At 34.0% G+C, this 21542-nt stretch overlaps 1 protein-coding gene across 1 annotated transcript in view; it reads right to left on the reverse strand.

Moving 5' to 3' along the window:
- Window positions 1-5599: 5599 nt before the first annotated feature.
- LOC108910710 (protein prickle-like) overlaps window positions 5600-21542 on the reverse strand; it is an 87320-nt gene continuing 71377 nt past the window's right edge. The window contains exons 3-4 of the mRNA XM_018715410.1: window positions 8081-8284; window positions 5600-7797 (exon numbers count right to left, since the gene is read on the reverse strand). Of these exons, the coding sequence (XP_018570926.1) occupies window positions 6280-7797; window positions 8081-8284 (1722 nt within the window). The 3' untranslated portion in view covers window positions 5600-6279. The remainder of the gene's footprint in view (window positions 7798-8080; window positions 8285-21542) is intronic.

Raw genomic sequence — 21542 nt, forward strand, 5'->3', positions numbered from 1 at the left:
GAAGTAAAATACTGAGAAGTGAAAATACTGAACAGTTAAATTGAATATAAATTAATCACGTAACATTTAAATATTATAGAGTGATATATTTCTTAGAATATTTTAATGATTTATCTTACAATCAGATGAAGCGAGGTAGAGAAAAATTTGTCAACGTTTTATTTCAGAAAGAGTGCATTTTGCATGTTTTCTATATCTAGTTCCATGTACAATTGATCATTATTAATAGAAGTACAATACAGTAGCATAAGCAGGGGAGCAAGCAGCTAACCTTTTGACATTTTCATGTAATATAAATTATAAGTTTTGAATAAAACTAACCTTGTGAAGTACAAAGCCTTCATATTAAATGATTACAAGCCACATAGTACCAATCTCTATCAGTACTGGAATGGCCTACATTGAGTATCAGGGGTGGAGCATCAGAATTTGATACGAGTTTTGGGTTGATTGGGGATGTTGGCTGGCAGAATTTGTTGGTCTGTCAGAATGAGGCTGGTAGGCGACTGGCGCCAATATTCATTTTTGAAACTTTTTGGCTTCTTTGATAGTCTCCGAAATGGTCTGTACGTGTACTGAACCGTATTATGCACTTCAGATAGTCCATCAGGATCATCGATGATACATGGAATGGTGGATTGAGATGGACACATACATATCTCTTCCATGTCAGGAAGATGGCTGCTAACTTATGGATGGATTGATTTAAGTCACATTCCAGGTTCCGAGCTGATTTCAAATTTTTGCTCATTCAGAACCATAAAGCCCTCTCCAACCATGCTAGACATGCCAATCCCAGTCAAAGTAGAAACCCAAGTCCAAGGAGATCGAAACTACCTTCCTTAAGAAGTAGAGGTCACAGCGCAGAAATTAAAGTTTTCAAGTAATTTTAAATTTTCTCCGAAAGTCACTAAGAAGCTTCTAGTCGCCTCAAACACCGAAGCTGAAGTAGATGATACTGCCAGAAGCCGATGCTGTTGATAGAGCAGCCGTATTTACGAATTGGAACCGAGGAACTATGAAATTAATCAAAAGTACTATGCGTTCATAAGGCAATCATCGGTTGTATTTGATAATATTCCAAAGATGTGTAAAATCCAGAGAGGCTAATGACCTAAGGCGAACTCGCTACAGGATCTCTACAGATCCACGTAGGACCCTGATCGAATTTCAACATAATGTCCAGTTCAATAATAACAGTACATTTGTACATTCCAAATCTTTATTTTGCTTTACAGAAGTATTTATGCTCATATTTATTGTTAATTAAATATAAAAATTTCAATAAATAACATAATGTTATAAAAAAGGAAATTTGAGTTAAATTTCTCTAGAAAAATTAAAACAAGCTCAAAGTTCCCATTCAGTGTCGAATCCACAAAGTCTGAAAAACATGTACCCACTCTAAATGCAGACGCCTTAATTGTAAGAATGGCTGATGCCATGATTGCTGCTCTGTTAGCATTGAGATGGTTAGCAAACGAGATGGAGAGGTGCAGGCAGACACCTTCTATACAAGAGTCCAGACTAAGAGGACCCAGAGTGGTTTCTAGATTTGGAATATGGATTGACATTTTTCAGCAACAGCTTATAGTGCTCAGACATGGCACTGATTTGATGATAACATCTATGTGGTGAATAGCTACCGTGAGTTAGAGAACATGTTCCTGGATGGGTATAATTCTTCAGAGCAGATTGCACATCAAGTTATAAGGGTCTTCAGCCAGTAGTTCTAGTCATCATGTGGAATAAGGTGATTGTGCAATTGTGTTATTCCGCAAATTCCGTTCCGCATCACCTATGCCATCCTCTTATGAATATACTTGTTTATACAAAGTTAGAGTCCAAACTAGGAGCTTGACTCTATATCAGTAACCTCACTTTCTACAAAGACCTATTCCAAATTACAGGCAAAATTGAAACAGGCCTGAGGGATGTCCGAAGGTATGACATGCGAGACGGGTACCAGAAAAGACCTGATGCCTCAGCTTGTGCTACAATCCTATTCAGCACTCAGGATTCCACAGCATCCACCAGCACAACAGAGGCTAATCAATTCCACCATCAAACCTCACTGCCATGGTGAAAATTAAGGCCCAACCACAGTGACCAAGATATTCCTACAAATTATGTCTGCAAATACACTTCCCCTCCCAGTGCTTGTAGAATCAGTGTAAGTGGAAAAAGGGATTAGGAGCCATCAAATCAAAACTACAGGACCCATCGACGGTTCTATCTCCAGAATCACTCAAACTGTAAGTAAAAAACAGAAAAATGCTCATGGTTAAATTTAATAGAGCAAAAAGGGGCAAACTAAACCAAAATAACCCAAGGAAGAACAAATATAAAATAAGAGACGTGAGGCAAAAAGCTGCTCTCATCAATAGTCTCAATAAATCTGTAGTCAACTACGGTGAAGTAGAATGAAGTAGAACCATTTCAAAGGACAACTTGTTCTTGGACTTCTAGGAAAGTGCTATTACGAATCCATGCCAGAGGTGCCCTATTTCCACGACAAGAATGACCCATAATTTATTACAGATCACAGTTCAGCTACATGACGAACATTTCAAGACCTTAATCGATTCTAGGGTGACATGAAATTTCATCTGAACCAATAATTTGTCTTTCCATGACAAGCAAGCATATTCCTATATTCTGGCTTATGGGGAGCAAGCCGTCAAATCTCATGATATTGTCCAGGCCATATTCTACACCAGTGATCGAGAGTTCAAAATGCTATTTCACATCATTCCAAAGTTGAATGAAGAAATTATTCTAGGCGCCCAGTTCCTGGCCCAAGAGGATGTTCTGTTCGACTACCAGCGTCGTTGCATATATGCAACCAAAACAAATTGAATAACCATATATTGGGTTCCACAACTCGAATCACAGTTAATCAACATTGCAGTCTCCTTTGCTGATAAAGACGTCCATGATGAGCCTAGGAGAATGCCCTTATCTATGTTTTTGAAAGTATATTACTCTTAAGTGGAGTACTGTCGCATCAAGGAAAACGAGAACCACTTGTGAACTTTCTGTGCCATAACGCAACAGTACCCTATTCAAATGATATGGTCAACGAATCTAGTATGTTGCCGCCTGTATGAGTCCAGACAAACCACCCGATGGCTTCCCATGATTTGTACAAGTAGAGTTGATAGAGTTGTTGTTGAAATCTTATGAGCTTTGACCTTGATGATATGCGCAGAAACATAATTCCGACTGTCGCCTAAATTATTCTACGTCTAAAAACATTACATCCTTTATTTACAGTCTATCTCAAGCCCTCGTAGCGTAAACAAGCCTTTGCTCCGATTACAAATATCATAATAAAATTCTTTATTATTTTAATTTAAGCAATAAAAATATATATAACGAACGTTCGCCAGTTGACTTTATTGATGCCCGAGCGCCTTAGTTAATTTCTGGTTGTAATGAGGCACGTGGTCTAATTCTGAGTCAATGTTTTCACAACGTGCTTATTAGAAGAATTATGTGGATACGCCACGTCTTTCGCGCATTTCGCGGCTCATGACATTTTGAAACTACTCTACAAGCCCAACAGAGATCACTTCGTATTCGACGAGACATTCTAAGATGGTAGGCCATCAACATAATTGAACCCCAAAACAACAAGGAGACATTTCACGCCACTTACAGGATACCAATAATAATACCAAGATGGAAGATACGGAAGGTCATCCCTACTTCAGAGTTTGCATCATATGGGCCACCTATGACGACAAATCTCAGACTACGTACAGTAGTGCCATGCTGTAAAAATCTGCCGAATCCAGTGGGATGCTCCGCAGAACCATATACTGCCTGCACCACTTTTGAAGTCAACAATATCACTCCAAGCAAGCATCAACATGGATGTTTGCGCCTTTACCAACAAGCAGGAGACAAGAGTCCCAGCACCACAGGCAATATATTGGGGGTAATTCTAGAGGAAAAGATGGTGAAACTCATCTTTCAACACGACAAACAGATTTTTCATGACCAGTGTGAGTTTGGTATTTGGTCCTTCTCAAAAGCTTTCGTTAATAAATGTCGCCTCCTCTCCGATAAATTCGGTTATTGCGTAATTTTCTAATAGTGCACTAAACTCAACGCAACTAGGCGCTGATTGGAGTTTTGTGATGGTCGATCTCTGTCCATCTCGGCCCACTTTAGTTTGCTTTTAAGAAGGTGTAGTCTGGACCTGGTGTTGTAAAGAAATAGGATACTCTTTTCTCAATTATAGGTAATTTATATTACACCCTTTCGATGGTACTTTGTTTGGAGACTTCCAACAAAGCCTTTTTTTAATCGGGCAAACTAACTAGTAAATATCTTCAGCTAAGTCTTTTTGATTATTTAATACATTTTAATGTGATGTGTTTTAATGGACAAATTTCAATAAAATAAAACCAAATCAATTAGATTGCATATCGAGGGCGTCGTATCAGAAGGGCGTAAGAGCCACTATAGTCGGTTTTAAGTTTTTAGGGTGTATGACCTCATTTAATCAATTCGCTTAATAGCTTAATATATCAGAAGAGTGTATATATTCATAAACATCAACCCTCTATTCTAACGCAGTTTACTTAGGCGTATGAACAAATTTTGCAACACTATAATATCAGAAAGGCGTATGACTGTAAAATTTCAGATTTGGTTTGTACGCCCTTCTGATATGACGCCCTCGATATGTACAGGGTCATACACTATATTTTGACCCCCCCTTTAACTTTTTTGTTTTGAGAGTTATAAAAAAATGTGATATATAAAAGTTGCACGAGTTTTTGTGAATTTTTCGGAAATGATAATAGAAAAACAAATGAAATCCAAATAAAATGGCCGCGGATGTTAACTGTGTTAAGTTAAATGAAACACCTTGTATGTTTTTACATATTTGGATAGAACATTCCCTGTCGAGCACAGTCATGTAGGGTTTGTTGGGTCCATCGTTAACAATAGGCGAGATACTATTAAAAAAGGAAAAGAAGGTTTTTTATTAAGAAAATAAGACATCTTGGAATTGTTAAACCTTTTTCAGGCATTTCTGCCTTTTTCCAATTACGTAAGGATTTACAGATTTAGTTATAATATATTTTGACAGATCAGACATTGATATGGTCCAAAATGCGTATAGGTATTTTAACTAAATATCACTAATTAGGCTGTGAGATGCCTAATTACTCATGGACAATGTTACATGGTAGGCCGTGATAGTGACAGGTAATGTCATGACAACATTGTTATTATTTGACAGTTTGTATTATTATTTAATTAAAATAACTTAACAAAGTTAACATCTGCGGCCATTTTGTTTGGACTTCATTTGTTTTTCCATTATCATTTTCGAAAAATTCATAAAAACTCGTGCAACTTTTATATTTCACATTTTTTTATCTCTTAACACAAAAAAGTTAAAGCGGGGGTCAAAATATAATGAATCACCCTGTACATGTAATAAAATGTTTTGATTACTTCTTTGTTGAAAATAAAAACACATTTCTTTAATTACATTTATTAAAAACCAAATTATTTACAATATACAAAATTAAAAACAAGAGTTATATTAATATTAATAAATATTATTGTACAATAGCTACAGTCTACACATATTGTAGATACAAAAAGTTTGACATTAGGAAACCTAATTTGTACAAAATGCTATTAAACACTAGTTATTTACCACATGATTTTTAGATCAGCATAAGATATAATTTTAACGTAGCAGTGTATTGCTTAAAAGTTTGTTGCTCTCAATTTTTAAAATATCACACATCAGCAACGCACAGTAGTAATGGTGTCACTTTGATTGAAGAGGTAGTAAAACCTCTTTTTATTTAAATGCTGTCTGCAATTGTGAACTTGGTATCGTCTTTATTCTTACTTTGGTGGACTTCCGAACCAAATTTCACTCAGTTCATGACAAAAAGTTGAAAATTTCCAAGCTAAGTCAAATGGTTGAAATGTTGGATTATAAAAATGACATGATGGGTTTACTGTGCGACAATGGCAAAAAAAATTATATTTTTTAGGATTTACAGAAAGGGCTGTTGCCACTATGCATTGTTAATGTGGGAATAATAATAATAATAAAAATACATAAAAAAACACAGCAACACACTACAGAGAAAATTAGTCCTAACAGTACATTATTTCAAGGCAAATTATTAATCTTATAGTCGAAAATACATACCCTGAATATATTGCATTACATTTACTTATTTTTTGGCAAACTGTTTATAAATTGGAAGGCAACAAGTTATCTTTAAAATAAAATCAAGATATGACACAATTTTTGTCTTTTTCATCAATCATCCCTTTTTTGCTGGGTGATTTCTGTATGGTAGCTTGTCTTCTTCTGGCAATGGCAAGAGCATCATTAGGAACATAAGAAATTCTTACTCCACCATACGCCCTCCTTGGAGGTAACTGGTAATCCAAATCGTCACTAGATGAACTAGATGAACATGTAGAACAGTAACTCTCTTCATCATCTTCCTTTTCTCTACTGTGTTTAGTACGCGCTTCTGTAACATGTGATTCAGAAGGTGTCTTAACAGGTTTATTTCGCCTTTCTAAAGTATCTATGTGTCTTGACCGTCCTGAATAGCTTCTACTTCTCGGAAACCTTTTTGCTGCTTCTATACTAGCATTATCTCCTTCATCCGCTTCGAAAGCTTCATTATCACCTTGAAATCTCACACTTAACAGCCCTCGTCCTCTTTTACTGGGCGATCCAGGTGTTGTCGAGTTTCCAGTGCTTTCACTCGAACCAGGTATGGCTAATTCAGGCATAGACGAAGCATGTTGTGGTTGTTCCAAACTAGATTTATTATTATTGTCTTTTGCTTCAGTACTATTGTTTGGTTTAGTTTCATTGTCTTGTTTGTATTCTGAAGGGTTTTTTGCAGGCCAGTCGTCCAAGCTTAGATCGGCTAAATGTAATGGTTCCCGACTTCTATCTCGCGCAAGTAAAAGCTTTTCTAAGTCTGGCGAATGACCTTGGCCACTTCTTTCTGTTAATAGTCGCTCTAAATTTCTTTCTAGCAATACTCTGTCTAGTCCTCGACAACTAGGTGAAGCAGCCGGCATAGTTCTAGCTGTTATTTCTTCATTTGAAGGTTCATTTTGGAAGTTTGTGCCATTGTCAGATAGTGTTGGAGTGCTAGGTATTGACGTCGGTTTTGGCGACCTCTGTAACGCTCTTCTTCCCATTTTAGGTGACCTCATAGTTGTAGGAGACCTGGTTACATACTGGCTGGCATGAACTACACCAGGTGGTGAAGAAGGGGAAGACATTGTGGGAGATCGAGGTGGGATCTGTCGTCTGAGAGAAGGCGATGCAGGAGGAGTACTTGACTCGTTGGGGGATGGCATACGGGGTGGTCTGTTCCTGGGTTGTTGCCGAGGAACCCTTGTATTTGGTCCAGAACTGTCACTTGGTGTAGGCGGTTCTCCTTTGCTGCAAGCAATTGAGCAATAAATTGCACCCCTTCTAGGCAAAAACGGCCTGCCCAGTAGTGATGTATGGCAAGTATGGCAGCAGAAACAGTTCTCGGTGGCATGCCAGTGTTGACCCTCGTGTGACATCTGACCTTGATCTACTCCAATTGGTTCACCACAGGAATCACAGTATTCAGCAAACATGGCATCAAAACAGTGAAGGCAATATGGCCGGCCCTCGCGCATTATATATCGTTGACCCCCGAGTTGTCTCTCGCATTCAGAACAAGCAAAGTGCTTCATATGCCACGCCCGACCTTCGGCTTCTGTACACTCATCAGCAAGGATGATCTGGAATAGAAAATATTATTTACTTCAATTGACACACTACATGCATGTAAATAAAATTTATGTTTTGTAAAAATGTAAATGAAATGTTAATACTCTGCAGTACCAGGATCTGCAAAAGTACCAGTCTAAAAATTTAGTTTATTATTTGTTTGGATTTAAAAGTTGGTGTTTATTATAAAATTAAAAGATATAAATCCAAAATGTCAACAACTGAAATATTTTTGATATTCTTTATTATTGTTATTTATGATTTATATATTACCATTAGATGTGATGATATTACCTCGTCACATGCAGAGCATCTTGGTTTAATTGTTTCTGCATGATGCCTACCACAGTAGAGGCGACCTTCTTTGTAGAAGTAGATGAGATCCACTAGCAATTCTCTGCAAACGCTACACGTGAAGCAGGCAGGATGCCAGCAGGTGTTTGGTCCAGCTCTCGATGCAAAAACACAAATGTCCCCCGTAGACATTGTCTCTTCACACTGAAAATATAAAGAAAAACCTGTTGAATTACAGACTATACTTCTTAAATTTTTATTTAAACTACTGAAATGTAATAAAAGGGCTAATTCCCCTTGACAAACTAAATTAAAAGAACAAGATTAACAACTTTTTCAAAAATGATTTGTACAATTCATATAAATTTGATATGAAAATAGTTTTTAATTGATTTTGCAAGAATGACTGAAGATATAGACTTGGTACAGGGCAGTTCTTTCAAATGTAGCTATCTACATGTAATTAACCAACAGCGTCGGAGTTAAAGGAGGCCTGAGGAGTCTCAACTGCCAAAAAGAAGGACAATCAACATAACAGAGAATTTTCTTTGAGATTTGAATAATTATTCCAAGTAATTGGATTTTTTCATTTGTTCTCTATCTTCAGTGGTTCTTGAGTGATTGATCCAATATTTTGTTTCATGTCCAATCTTTAAAGAATCCTAAAGCCCTCGGAAATAATTTTAGGAAAAATCGTTACTCTTGTTTTTTTGTTTGAACAAGAGGAATCACGTCACTGTATACCCTGTGAAACAGTGTGAAACATACTGAATTTAAATGTTTATATTTTTATAATCCTATGACAATTAGTATTCAAAATAAAATTCAAAACAAAATTATATGTGTCGTACTTAAAACAGTTATAATTATTACATGTGTATGTGAATAATTTATGTCCGTAATCTCCAAATTTGAGTGATTTAGACGCATTACATGCAAAATGGATGTCTTTGCTCCTTCGCACCCTCAAATAAAACCTGTAAATCGCAAAAAATTGAAATATGTAGAATACCTATGTCACAGTTAGATATAATCAGATTGTGTAATAATGACTCTGAGAGCATTGATTGAGTAAATTTTTGGTGGGAGGTATTTGAATTTGGCGATGCGTTGTCACTGGAAAAAGCACTTTTCGCGACATGAAAATTTTTTTTCAGAATAAACAACGTGTCTCTTCTTCCTTAAACTTTAGTTGGTAGTAGTGATGGTAATGGTGGTAGTAGGAGTAGAGGTGGTAGATGTATTCGAGGTGATACGAGGGATAGTGGTGCTGCTAGTGGTAGTAGGAGTAGTGGTGGTAATCGAAGGCTTGCCCTAAAATTTTAGCTAAAAATAGATTTTAGAAATTAATTTACAAGGTTTGAATGACAACTTCCTTCCTTCTAGACAAAACAAATTTAGGTAAACATTTTCACAAATTACTAAAGTTCACGAAAATTTCCAGGCAAAACGACGATGAAAATATAAAAATATCCAAAATCCCGATAAACGTGTGAAATGCATGTATAGACCACTTCCTAAAAATACTTATGATGTCAGTATTTACGATTAATAATTACTGTTTAATTACTGTTAGTTACCAATTTTGGTAAACTGAATTCAGAGTTCAAGCCGAATGTTTACATTACAAACAAGAATTTGAATGGCATCAATCTCGCCATGATGCACAGTGCCGCGCTATTTTGTTGTCGAGTTGCTAAGTTTATACTAAAAATTAATTTATTATTTTGTTTTAAAATAATAATTTCTACCCGATCGAGGAAAGCAAGCAGCCTTTGCGCAGATAAATTGCAGTATTTGTTTCCTCTATGTAGTGGCAATTTAGTACTTATACTCGGCGGCCGAAATTATAAAGAGTGACCAATACATAATATAAAAACACTATTACCATAATGCGTATAAAATATAAAATGATTTCTATGCGGTTCAATATTATTTATCTTTGTGCCGCTCGCCATGCACATCGGTAGGATCTATAATCGTGTATAGACTGAGTTACACTGAACGTCGATCTATATTTTATCTCTGTCTTGCACTTGGTAGGGAATAGGGAAATGCTTTTTTAGTGGGTGTAAACGGACTTGATTTAACCCGTCCTGAGACACGTCATAGCATAAGCGTAGACGAGGGGTCTAATTCCATGGCTATAATAAATTTATAAATTAAAAAAACACAACTGGGACGTTTTAAAATGCTGCTGTAATAATTAAAATGGATCAAAGTGCCTGTTATAGCAAACCGTAAAAAATATTAGATGTTATGTTTCATTATGTTTTTTCAATATTTTCTTCATCCCCCTTACTAGTCCAAGAGCTTTTTTTTTTTTGCCGTCGAGTTTTTTTTATAGGTCTCAAAATCTGCGCCAAGAGTCAAGAGTTCCATTTCCAGAGAATATGGATCAGGACAGTAAAAGAGATTGAATGTGACATTAGTTAAGGTGGCCATATTCCTGGCCGAGAAATAGTGAAATTTCTGGCGTTTTTAGGTACTGAAATCTTTAAAAGTAAAACTTGTAGAACAAAAGCACAAAAATAAAATCCTTGATGTTTTGTTTATTCATTGTTACTATTTAAATTTACTCAAATAAAATAATAACTAAAAAAAAGTGTTTGTAAAACTTGCGTTTGCTGTTATTCTAACCCCACATTTTAAGAATTATTTTCATGTACTTATAAATAAAAGTAAACAATTTTATATGTAGGACTAAGCAAGTAAAGGTTATAAGAATGTTTACATGTGGAATTATATATAAAAAAGTTAGTATTTTCGTAGATTTCAGTACCTAAAACCTTGATGGTTTGATCGTTTTTTGCACCTGTTTATTCGTTTTACTGCGGCGTCTTTGAGAATACTCAGGTGGCCTGACATAACATTCCTATTATTTGATAAGCTTTAAATTATTCAGTTATTAAATGTTTGAAATTATTTGTCTTTGCGGAAAACACTATTTAAAGAATATGGGACCCTTAAGGAAATGATATAAATAAAAATAATAACAAAAATAATTGATAATATATATAGGTACCTAATTATATCAACATAATCTTGAATTGTAACGTTTTAAAAATAAATACTTTTGGAAGATACCTATATTCAATTAAGAACAAATTTTGGAATCGGATTTCCTCAACTTCTCATAAATGTTACAATTGCATTTAACATTTAAACAAATGATGAGATCCAAATAGGTAGATATAAACAGATACAGTACGATTTGTAAGCTGAATCCGATAGATCGCTTTTAGAAAATGTTTAGGAGAAAATTACTTTGTTGATTTTTTTCGCCAAAATTATAAAGAATTTTAGAAATTAAAAAGGATATTTTGCAACAATAAGTAGTTTCGTCTTATAACTATCTATTAAAAAGTACAGTTTTGGAGCTATGGTATTTCTTTTGAAGAAAATTCAGATGCGCATTGCCAACACATTACCAGACTAGCACCGGAGCTCATTTTTTGTGTAAACATCAAGCAGTGACTTTCTTTTTGATCTGCGCATTTCGCGAACAAAAAGAGTTTGGTCAAGTTTTATAATACAGAGAGATCCAGAATGATTGAAGTGTTTGGAGATGGCAGCCTGTGCCTGTCTCTGTCAATACCGCAGATTTTTATATGCTAAATATGGTGTTAGAAACAGGTTGCGTTCCCCAAACGCTTCAATCATTCTGGATCTCTCGGTAGTATGTAATGAGGTTTTTAGGTGAAAATTTTGCTGACATATAACCCAGAGTAGGAGAGTGAGGCTTCGTATTTTAGTAAATTGCTTGAATATCTTTTTTTCTTTTTTTTTAGCTGACATAGCTAAAAAATTATCCGAAACTATGAAAGAAAAAATGTTCAATAAGTATAGTGTGTAACCTTTTCGTTAGTTTTAAAATTAGTACGAACTCATTTAAAAAAGGCCTTCCATCTATAAATATTTCATGCACATTTCATATTCTGCATTTTACTTGTTTTCTGAACAGAAAATACTTTCATCTTGATGTTGATTAGTACCTACTCTCAAAATACTTCTTATCAAAGAGAAAAAAAACATTGAATCCATCTATAACAAAGAATGCATACGGGATGCATTATCCTTTAATACATCAACCATAAATACAAATATGATTTCTATTAAGTCCTTGCAAAAAATACATCACCAAAATGCACGCCTCTATGATGAAATTCATGCCTCTAATAAATCTGTCGCGACCAAATGGCGCGGAGGACGAAAGGCGACGCAGGATAACTCGGAATTTACGAGACTGGCCCCGGGCGAGCGCCGGAGACAGACCGGAGATATTAGAAACAGTTCGCCGTGAATTAGTGCCATATTTATACGTTATAACCGGCTCCGTATGTCGTTTGGTGTCCCTCGGGCATTAAATTAAATACAGCGCTCAGCAGCGCCAAGGAATAATAGCAGAAAATGGCGACCCATGTTTGTTGCCTTAATGTAGAGTAGAATTGGAGGGAATATTTTGTTCTGAACAAAAAATATGTAATGTGCTTCATTCCTTTTGGAACAGCTCACAAATAAAAGTTACTTTGAGCTATATAAGATGTTAAAAATTTAAAAGCAAGCCGAAATCCAAAAAAAAAACCAGAAAATTCATATGAATGCGTCGTTTTTGAGATACAGGGTGTTACAGCTTTTGTTTCAAAGATACAGGGTGTTTTTTACTCTATTTTAAACATAATTAAACTAATTAAAAAATTTTTTCCAAAAAAAATCATATCAAATGAAGTCAATGTTCTTCGATATCAGAAATCTAGGTATGCAAATGATACAAGAACTGATGACATTGAGGGAAGCAAGTACTTTATGGGCTATACCTCAACTAGCATTGAATTCATTCGGGACGTGTCATAAATTAAAGACTTAGTGGAAAACACGGAACGCTGTATGTCAAAAACGATGGATATATTATTGACAAGATCAAGGGAACCTAACTAGGCCCTGGGTGATAATTTTAATGAGTTTTGACATGATGTCGTTATCCACAAACATGCCAATTAAAGAAGCTTTGGAAGAACTTCATCGAAGATGGACCTTCTTCTCCTTACAGAATTAGTTATGCGAACAAACTGAAGGAGTTGCTATGGGTTCACTGTTGCTCCCAGCTTTTGCAATATCTATATAGAAACATTCGAGAAGACATCTTAAGCTTAAGGAAACAAAATTAATACTGTCTACAACACTCCAACAGCCTTTCTCAAGACCATCTACTCTAAAACTCCGGTATATAAGTATTCCGTGTATATGTGGAAAGGTATTGGACAAACTATAAGACACGTCAGTACAAGCTTAAAGGGGCACAAATGTCAGTTCAGGAATAACAACTTGAAAAAATCAGCAGTCGTCGACCATATGGCAGATACAGGACACGTGATAGACGTAACTATTACCAGAATTATGTTAAGAAAATTTTAGACCAAAACACTTCAACGAAGTGATAGAAACCCAGAAGAATTCAAATAACTTCAATCTAGACGAGGAGTTAGAACTTCAACTTGGAAACTCATCCACAAAAATTAAGGACTAGAACGACACGGACTAATGACTATAAGCCATGCACTGGAACGGGATGTGGATACAGTAGATATAAATACCAATTACAGAACTCCCCAGTATCACTATGCACGACTCCGCGACTGCGCATTACAATATTATTATTATCGGTACCATAGCATATATCTATATCAGGCCTACACAGTGATATATCTCACATTCTGCCCTCATCCCGACGTTTGTTCTCAAAAAGAGGCAACCAGGAGGCGTATTCGAAGCCACACCCTCAACTCCATTCTTCAGGAGTATAGGCGCGTGCGGCGGTACTGACGTCATCGGCAACGTAAGCAAAACCTTCTACCACACTTCCACAACTGTAGTTCGCACTTCGCAGACCTGGATGCGCGCATCACGATACCGACGCCATAAGAATGGTGGTGAGGTCAAAAGCATTCTATGGGTAAAGAGCGATAGTCCCGCTCAACCTCGCGGACAAGTACTGTCTGAGGAGAGGTTCCGTCTATAGCAGCCTTATAAACAGAAACAACAGCCGAAATGAACATCAGGCCTAAACATAACAACCCGAAAAATCATCGTGCTTTAAACATTTGTGAAAAATATTTCACTTTCTAAATTTCAAAAAACTTGCTGTATACTGGGTGTTTGTAAATAAGTGCGAAATATTTTAGGGGGGATGGGGGTGGGGTGTGTTGCTGAAGTTATTTTGTGAAAAAAAGATTGTTTAAATTTTAATTTTTTATTTATTTTTCTTAATTATTCCAAAGAGTTTTAAAGGTATTGACTCGAAATTTGAAAAACGGTTTGGAGGGATAAATGTGCATTTTTTGGGGGATCCGAATATTGTACTTGCACCAGTGGCGTTCGTGCGAGAATACCACAACATTTGTTTAATAAAAAAAATCGTACGCCATTGACTTTTTCCCGTTTTGATATTTTTTTAGAAATCCGCCATCAATTCTGAATGAAATCGGTCTCTTAATTTTTTTCGTAGGATGCACCGTTTTTTGAGGAAAAAATAAAACATATTTTACTGCAAGTTGTGTATTTTTAATTTCTATTGATACATTATCTAGTAGGTTGCTGTCAATTTTTCTAAATAAAATACAACCATCAAATTTCGAGTCAATATCTTTAAAATTCTTTGACATAATTAATAAAAATAAATAAAACATTAAAATTTAAACACTCTGTATCTCGGAAAATGAAGCACATTTCGACATACGTTTATATGAATTTTTTTCACAAAATAACTTCGGCCTAAATCCTAAAATATTTCGTACTTATTTACAAACACCCTGTATACATATAAAATTGTACCAACAAGTGATCATATAAATTATATTTAATTCAAAACAATATCTTAAGAACAAATTGGAACAAATATCAAATGACTGTACCTGCTACCAAAATAAAAATTCAATTAATTTCAATTATTTTTAAGGATAAGATGAAATATGTATAGGTTAGGTATGGAATATATAGTTCTTGAAATATTTTATATTTAGAAAGGATTTTTTTATGTGATCTCAAACCTTAACTTTGAAAAAATTACTTCATATATGAATCTATCCTAAATTTTTGATAGCACACATACGGTCTGAAGATACAGAGACATCAACAGGGGCCGTTCAAATCTAGCCTACTTAATCTTTGGTGAAACCCGGGCCTAACATTTAATTATGGTGACGCATTAAATCCCTGTTCAGCATGAATCTCTTTAGAGTGTGGTCAAATCTGCGATATTATCATCCCTAATAGGGTCGACCCGTATAATTGTTTTCCCTGTAAACCCTTACTATAATAATTATAGCTTTTATCCTAGCTTGGGAATGTAACTATCTCCGTTCATTTGTGTGGTCTAGAATTGAAATGAAAATGCTGCTTATATTTACATAAACCCAATGTTTTTAAACATAAGTAACTTATTAAACGTTTTTTTAATCACACAATCACACAACCGTTTTAAACTTGCATTTTCCGACGCTACTATACATGCCGAAAGAAAAAAAAATGGAAATGACGGTGGATAATGGATCTCAGAATTGCATTGTTGAAACAAAAATCTTTTTTGAAAGATTTGACTATTAAAAACCTGTGAGAGTTGTCATGTTGACTGTTACTTACCTGTCACGGCTAACCTAAAATGTGCGAAACAAATGGAAACATCATTTTAAGAAATGGGAAATGATTATTCGCAAATAAAATGAAAACCACTGGGTTTAGGTATAGGGAAACTTTAACAAAGTTACACTTAATTTTAGTGCAGAATCCGAATACGTTAAAACAAATTAGGGGTCTCCATTTAAAAATTTTGAGTGTTCCACATTTTCTGAACTTCATATTCGATAAATTTTTTTTGACCACCCTGTATAAAAACTGGAAAAATTTCATATCAAACTCAATAAATTAGGTCTTGCTCTACAAAATGTCCAATGTTCACAAAAAAATAAACCTGTTTCCGGGAAAACTAAATTTTACTGACAGTCTGCATCTGTCAATTTTTGCTTAAAAATCAAAATATCTCGGAAACGGTCAATCCTAATGGAGTATGCTATTTGTTTTCAACTCAAAAATAGACGCTTTTTCCAAAAATGCAATAGTATACAGGGGGTTCCATTTAAAATAAGAAAGTTATTACCGACTTCCGGTGTAACCGGAAGTACGATCACCTTGAAAATACTTTAGCTTGGTAGGTCCCACGGTCCTTATCACACCATTACAATTTCAAAAAAATCGTTCGAGCGGTTTCCCAGATATCCATCGATGGAGTTCGTGGTTGGACACCCTGTATAGAGCCAGTTTACTAACTTCATATATTTATAACAGGGTGTTTCATAATGATGTGCAAATATTTTATGGAGGTGTTTAGAAAGTGATTTTAGAGAGGGTACTTCCAATATATTTTTTTTTATTTGAGCCCTCCTGAGAAAATATTCAAATCTCAAACTGGCCGAAAAAATTAGCTTTTATTTATTTTCACGAAAGCGGTTAAACTTAGAAATTTGAATTTTGGTACACGTTAACAACTAGTTAAATGGTATTTTTTTGGTAGTGTTTTTTTCTGGTTTGTGTTTGAATGAAATGAATTGATTTTAGTTCTCACAACCTTTTCTACGTTAGCCAATTCCAACAAGAAAAATTGATTTTAATACTACATTTCATTCAAAAACTTTTTTACTCTTCCCATTTTTTCGTATACTTAATGGTTTACGAGCAAAAAAATAAATTATTTTTCCTTGCCGATTAGATACACATAATTAGTATAACAGTTACCAAAAACGATAGTCATTTTTGATATGTATTGGAAGTACTCCCTCCCCAAAATTACTTTTTAAACATCTAATTAAAAGATTTGCACATCATTCTGAAACACTATATATTTTTAAGGTAACTTGATATCTACTCGTATGTTGAATCAAAGTAATAAAATCTATTGACCTTTTATAATCAAATATTGTTACTAACTTCTACCAAATTTATATTACATTTTATAAAAAAAATATGATGAATGGAAATTAATACTTTTTCTTTTCTTAATCGTCTACACTGATTTTTTGAAGAACCTTCATGCAATATTTAATTTGTAGTATATTAATCACCGTCTTCTGAAACTCAATATTTCAATTTTACTTGGATTGTTACGAATTAATTGACCAAATTGACTTGAAATTCTGGTGGCCAAAATAAGTGAAAGTCCTGTAAAATTTATGTCTGAAACGCTTATTCAATGTACAGGGTATTGAAATTCTTTGCTTTAGTATTATTCAAGTCCTTAGTAATGCTAACGCAATTTAAAAAGTAATAATTCAAATATGATTCGTTCTTGAATAAAATATGTAGGATACATTTTCTCAGAAATACCACCCTCAATAATCACAAGTAATGATCGAATATCCATATATATATAGGGTGATTCAGTCATTCATTTTAAGGGATGATAGAGAAAAATGAATAGAGTACGAATACGTGATTACAAAAAAATAAAAAAGGATAATAATTGTTTTTGAATGTTTCGTTATACAATTTAGTATTTTTAATATTGTTAACGTATTCACTACGTACCTATATAATTGAGTACGAGTTTTTAGTATTATGTTCAATTAATTATTCAGTTTGTAGTATCTATGTATACCTTATTGTATGATTTTTTGCTTCTCAGAGTATGGTGCCTACTTATTTAAAATGACAGTGCAGCTAAAAAAAACACCCACTCACTCGTCCATAGCACTTTCTTCATAAAGTTTTAGGACTCGGTGTATTTTGATTTTGAAACAAATTGCAAAATTCTAGACGACTAAGGAAATCAGCTGTTTCGCTTCAACCTTCGAACGCTCTATAGTCCGCCGGCGTGTTCCGTGTCGCGAAGTAGGGCGCCGAATTAATGGGAGTTAAGGGGTAATTTGCTTATTTTTTAATTTTTTAAAAGGTCGAGAAAATTTTTTTTCGATTTTCTGTCTTTATTAGGCCTTCCGAATACGTGGTTAAAATTAATGACATTATGATCGAATAACTCTGTATAAAAATAAACGTCGAATTACAGGAGTATATATGCAATAATCATATGCTTATTGCATACGTAATAATACATATTTGGGTTGTCATTAAAGATATTTTAGTCTACTTTCTCAGGTTTAGTAAGACCGGTTTGATCATTCTTCGTCCTTCTCACGTCATTACAAACATGAGTCAGTGTGGAACACAGTAAAAAAATTTTAACTTTCAAAGGAATGAATTTTAAAATATCAAGATAAAATCTGTATTTAGCACAAATTGAAAGCTAATTTAATTAGATACAGACAGAAAAGATAAAGAATAACAAATAGGCCACATTTTGTATAGATATTTCTTATGAATCGCTCTGTCAGCTTCCTTTCCTAATTAACGCTATATAGAACGGTAAAAACGTTATTTAGCAGTAATTCCCATAGGAACTGTTCAGCAGCGTCTGCACTGCACCCACTCTTTAATTAGGTTTTCGTTCAGTACGGCTATTCTTCAATCTCCGGAGACCTGGCGAGAACACTTTTCCATGAAAGATATAAATGACCTCTTTACCTTTTTTATGGCCTTTGTCATAGGGGTCGCAATTAAAAAAATGCAAATGCCTTTTTTAATTTCGACAATAATTGTTCCAGCGAACTGGGAATGAATTTCTAATTTAGATTATCAGAATTTGCATAGATATAACCGCAACTGCAATTGGACGTAGGGAAATGTATTAATTAGAAAAGAATTGGAATTACCAATCTTTGATTTCGTATGAATTATAAAATAAATATCATGAAATTAAATATCCAACAAATTAGCAAAAAGCTTACGTTAAATTCAGTGGCAGCTTTCGTGACGAAAAAAAAGTCGAAATAAAAAATTGAGATCTCGAAAAGGGTCACACATATATTCTTTAATTACCGCTTTATTTTTCAGTGTTCATTTTTCTTAAAGTATTATCAGCATTATGACCTCTAAAAAATAGAATGTTAAGTACAAATTAATATTTAAATAGGTGTAGGTAACTACAAAGAAACTTTAATTTTGTGAAAGAAATAATCTTAGCACGTATATGTGCGACCCTTTTGAAAATCTCAAATAGATATTCATAAAGTAAACATCCATAAAACGTATGCTTTGATTATCCAAGTGGATATCCGATACCTAAGTCCATAATACATCTTTTTTAAATACGTAAATGATATCCCACAAATTTTTTGCTAAAATCACTGTATATTTTGCAGGTAACTATTAACATACTTCTTATATGTAACTTTGTACAGGACGTTAGATTGTGAACACCAAATATCTCATTTGGTTCTATGACTAGATCCTTAAGAATTAAGGGAAATGATTAGTTCGGTAAGTTTTGAGAAATAGGTATGTAATATGAAACCAAAAATCGTTGTTATATTTACAATTAAACAGAGGTTTTAAGATAAAAGAGACAAGTAAAATATTAATAGGAAGAATTTCATAGGGTCAAATGTGTACAAAAATTAAGTTAGGGTTCATAAATAAGTAATAAAAGAAATAATCAAAAACCCTTTGTTTTGATTTGAAAGTAGCTATGCATGATAAATGGATGACATGGTTAATATGAAGCTACCATTATAGATGCTATATTTATAGATTTTATATGTTACTATTTCTTATTTACTCAGTATTGTAACAATAATATTTTAAAAATAGGATCCCAGTTTCTACGGTACTGGGATTTTTTTTTTGGTATTTACATGAAATTGTAAAAATAAAGCATTCAGCAATGCTGTTAAAATTGCATTTTAATCATTTCTTGTACCTAATGAATTAAGTTTCCAAAGAATCTGGAAACAATATTGGAACTAAACCAAATATTCTTTTTGAAAATTTATCCCGATCAAAAACAAAAAATGTAATGTAAATGATCATAAAGGAAAGTGTTAAATATCACAAAAAATATTTAAAGAAGCAAAAGAAGTTGATAATATAGACATAAGTAGACACTTTCTTTATATTACTTTTCTTGACAAATAATATGCTTTTTTTTTGTTAAAATTACATGTGCTGCAAATTTTTGTTAGAATATTTTGTTAATTTTTTCTTAGATTTTCAAAAACTCATTATTAATTATGTAATATGGTTTTACATCTACATATTTCGTAAATTCACATAAGACAACTTTGGTTACAAATTACCAACGTTATATTATATACTTTTACAAAAAAACGTTTTCCCAGTGTAGTGTAGTGTGTTACTGTTCAGCTTTGTGATCATTCAAATTACTTAATCTGTGACCTGAAATTACTGGCTTCTCTTCTCCATAGGCAACGCTCATTTTAATTTGGTATTTTGCTCAGATTCCTCACTTAAGATGTAACTGTTCTTGGTACTCTCCATGGTTATAACTTTCGTGTAATAACCTAAACCAGAAATTGCATCTCCGTTCAAGCGGAGAGGGGCAGGTGATTGCAGCAGTAGTAATTTCATCCATTCATTGCTCGGCTTCATCCATCCATATCCCCATAACTGCAAATGGACATCGTAAATCACCACGTGAGGCAGCCGGCTCTAAGTGAAGTCATTCCGGTCAAGTGATAAATTCGTAATAGAAAAACATCTTAATCTTCCTCTAGTTTGGCGGAAGGGTGGTTTCATGAGCGGGATCGTTTAGAAAACCGAGGAGGCGGTTAAAAGGCTCGTTACGCTTAAATACCGTAAAGGGTGATTTTGGCGTCAGTTTGCGTAATTCCGTTCTGCAGCAAGAACTTTATGCTCCGGAATCGAAATCCTTATTAAGCCGAAGGTCCACGATATGCGATAACAGTGACAACTATTCATTAATCTGCGAGAAAATTTCATACTGCCTATTATGAGAAAACAATTCTTTAAAAAAAACCTTGAATGTCAAAGGTACAAACCTCTCTAGTGATTTAAGTCACAGGTCACCATGAAATACAAAGAAAATGAAGTTTCCAAGTGTAAAGTCAAGATATAATTACTTAGAAAAAGTTGTTGAAATATCTCACGTAAGCAACATCATAAAATGATTGGTAAAAAAGATGTATACCTATATATATTTTTTTAATTTCAAATTTAAAAGAAATGTATTAAATTAAAATAAATTTTATCTTTCAAATTGGCCTTATATTTTACAATATTTTTTGTTATACTTCCTGTCTTAATCTAGACCAAGAAAGAAAAAAAAATAACAGAAGTTACCAACAATTTTTTAAAATACTTTTAAATATCTTTCAATCTTTGTTGAATTCAAATTTGACTTGCATAGGAAAAATAAAATTTGGTAAGTATAAATACATAATAATATACTCATTAACTAACTCTGGCTACATAGTTGTACAAACAAGCGATGCTAAATATTATGAATTTTTTTGCTGATGAACATTTATCTTCTTTAGAGAAATTATCATTTCAGACCCTTTGATTTCCTCTTCATACTTAACCTAGATGAATATTTGTG

The sequence above is a fragment of the Anoplophora glabripennis genome, unplaced genomic scaffold, assembly GCF_000390285.2.
Source record: "Anoplophora glabripennis isolate ALB-LARVAE unplaced genomic scaffold, Agla_2.0 scaffold404, whole genome shotgun sequence".
Classification (NCBI taxonomy): domain Eukaryota; kingdom Metazoa; phylum Arthropoda; class Insecta; order Coleoptera; family Cerambycidae; genus Anoplophora; species Anoplophora glabripennis.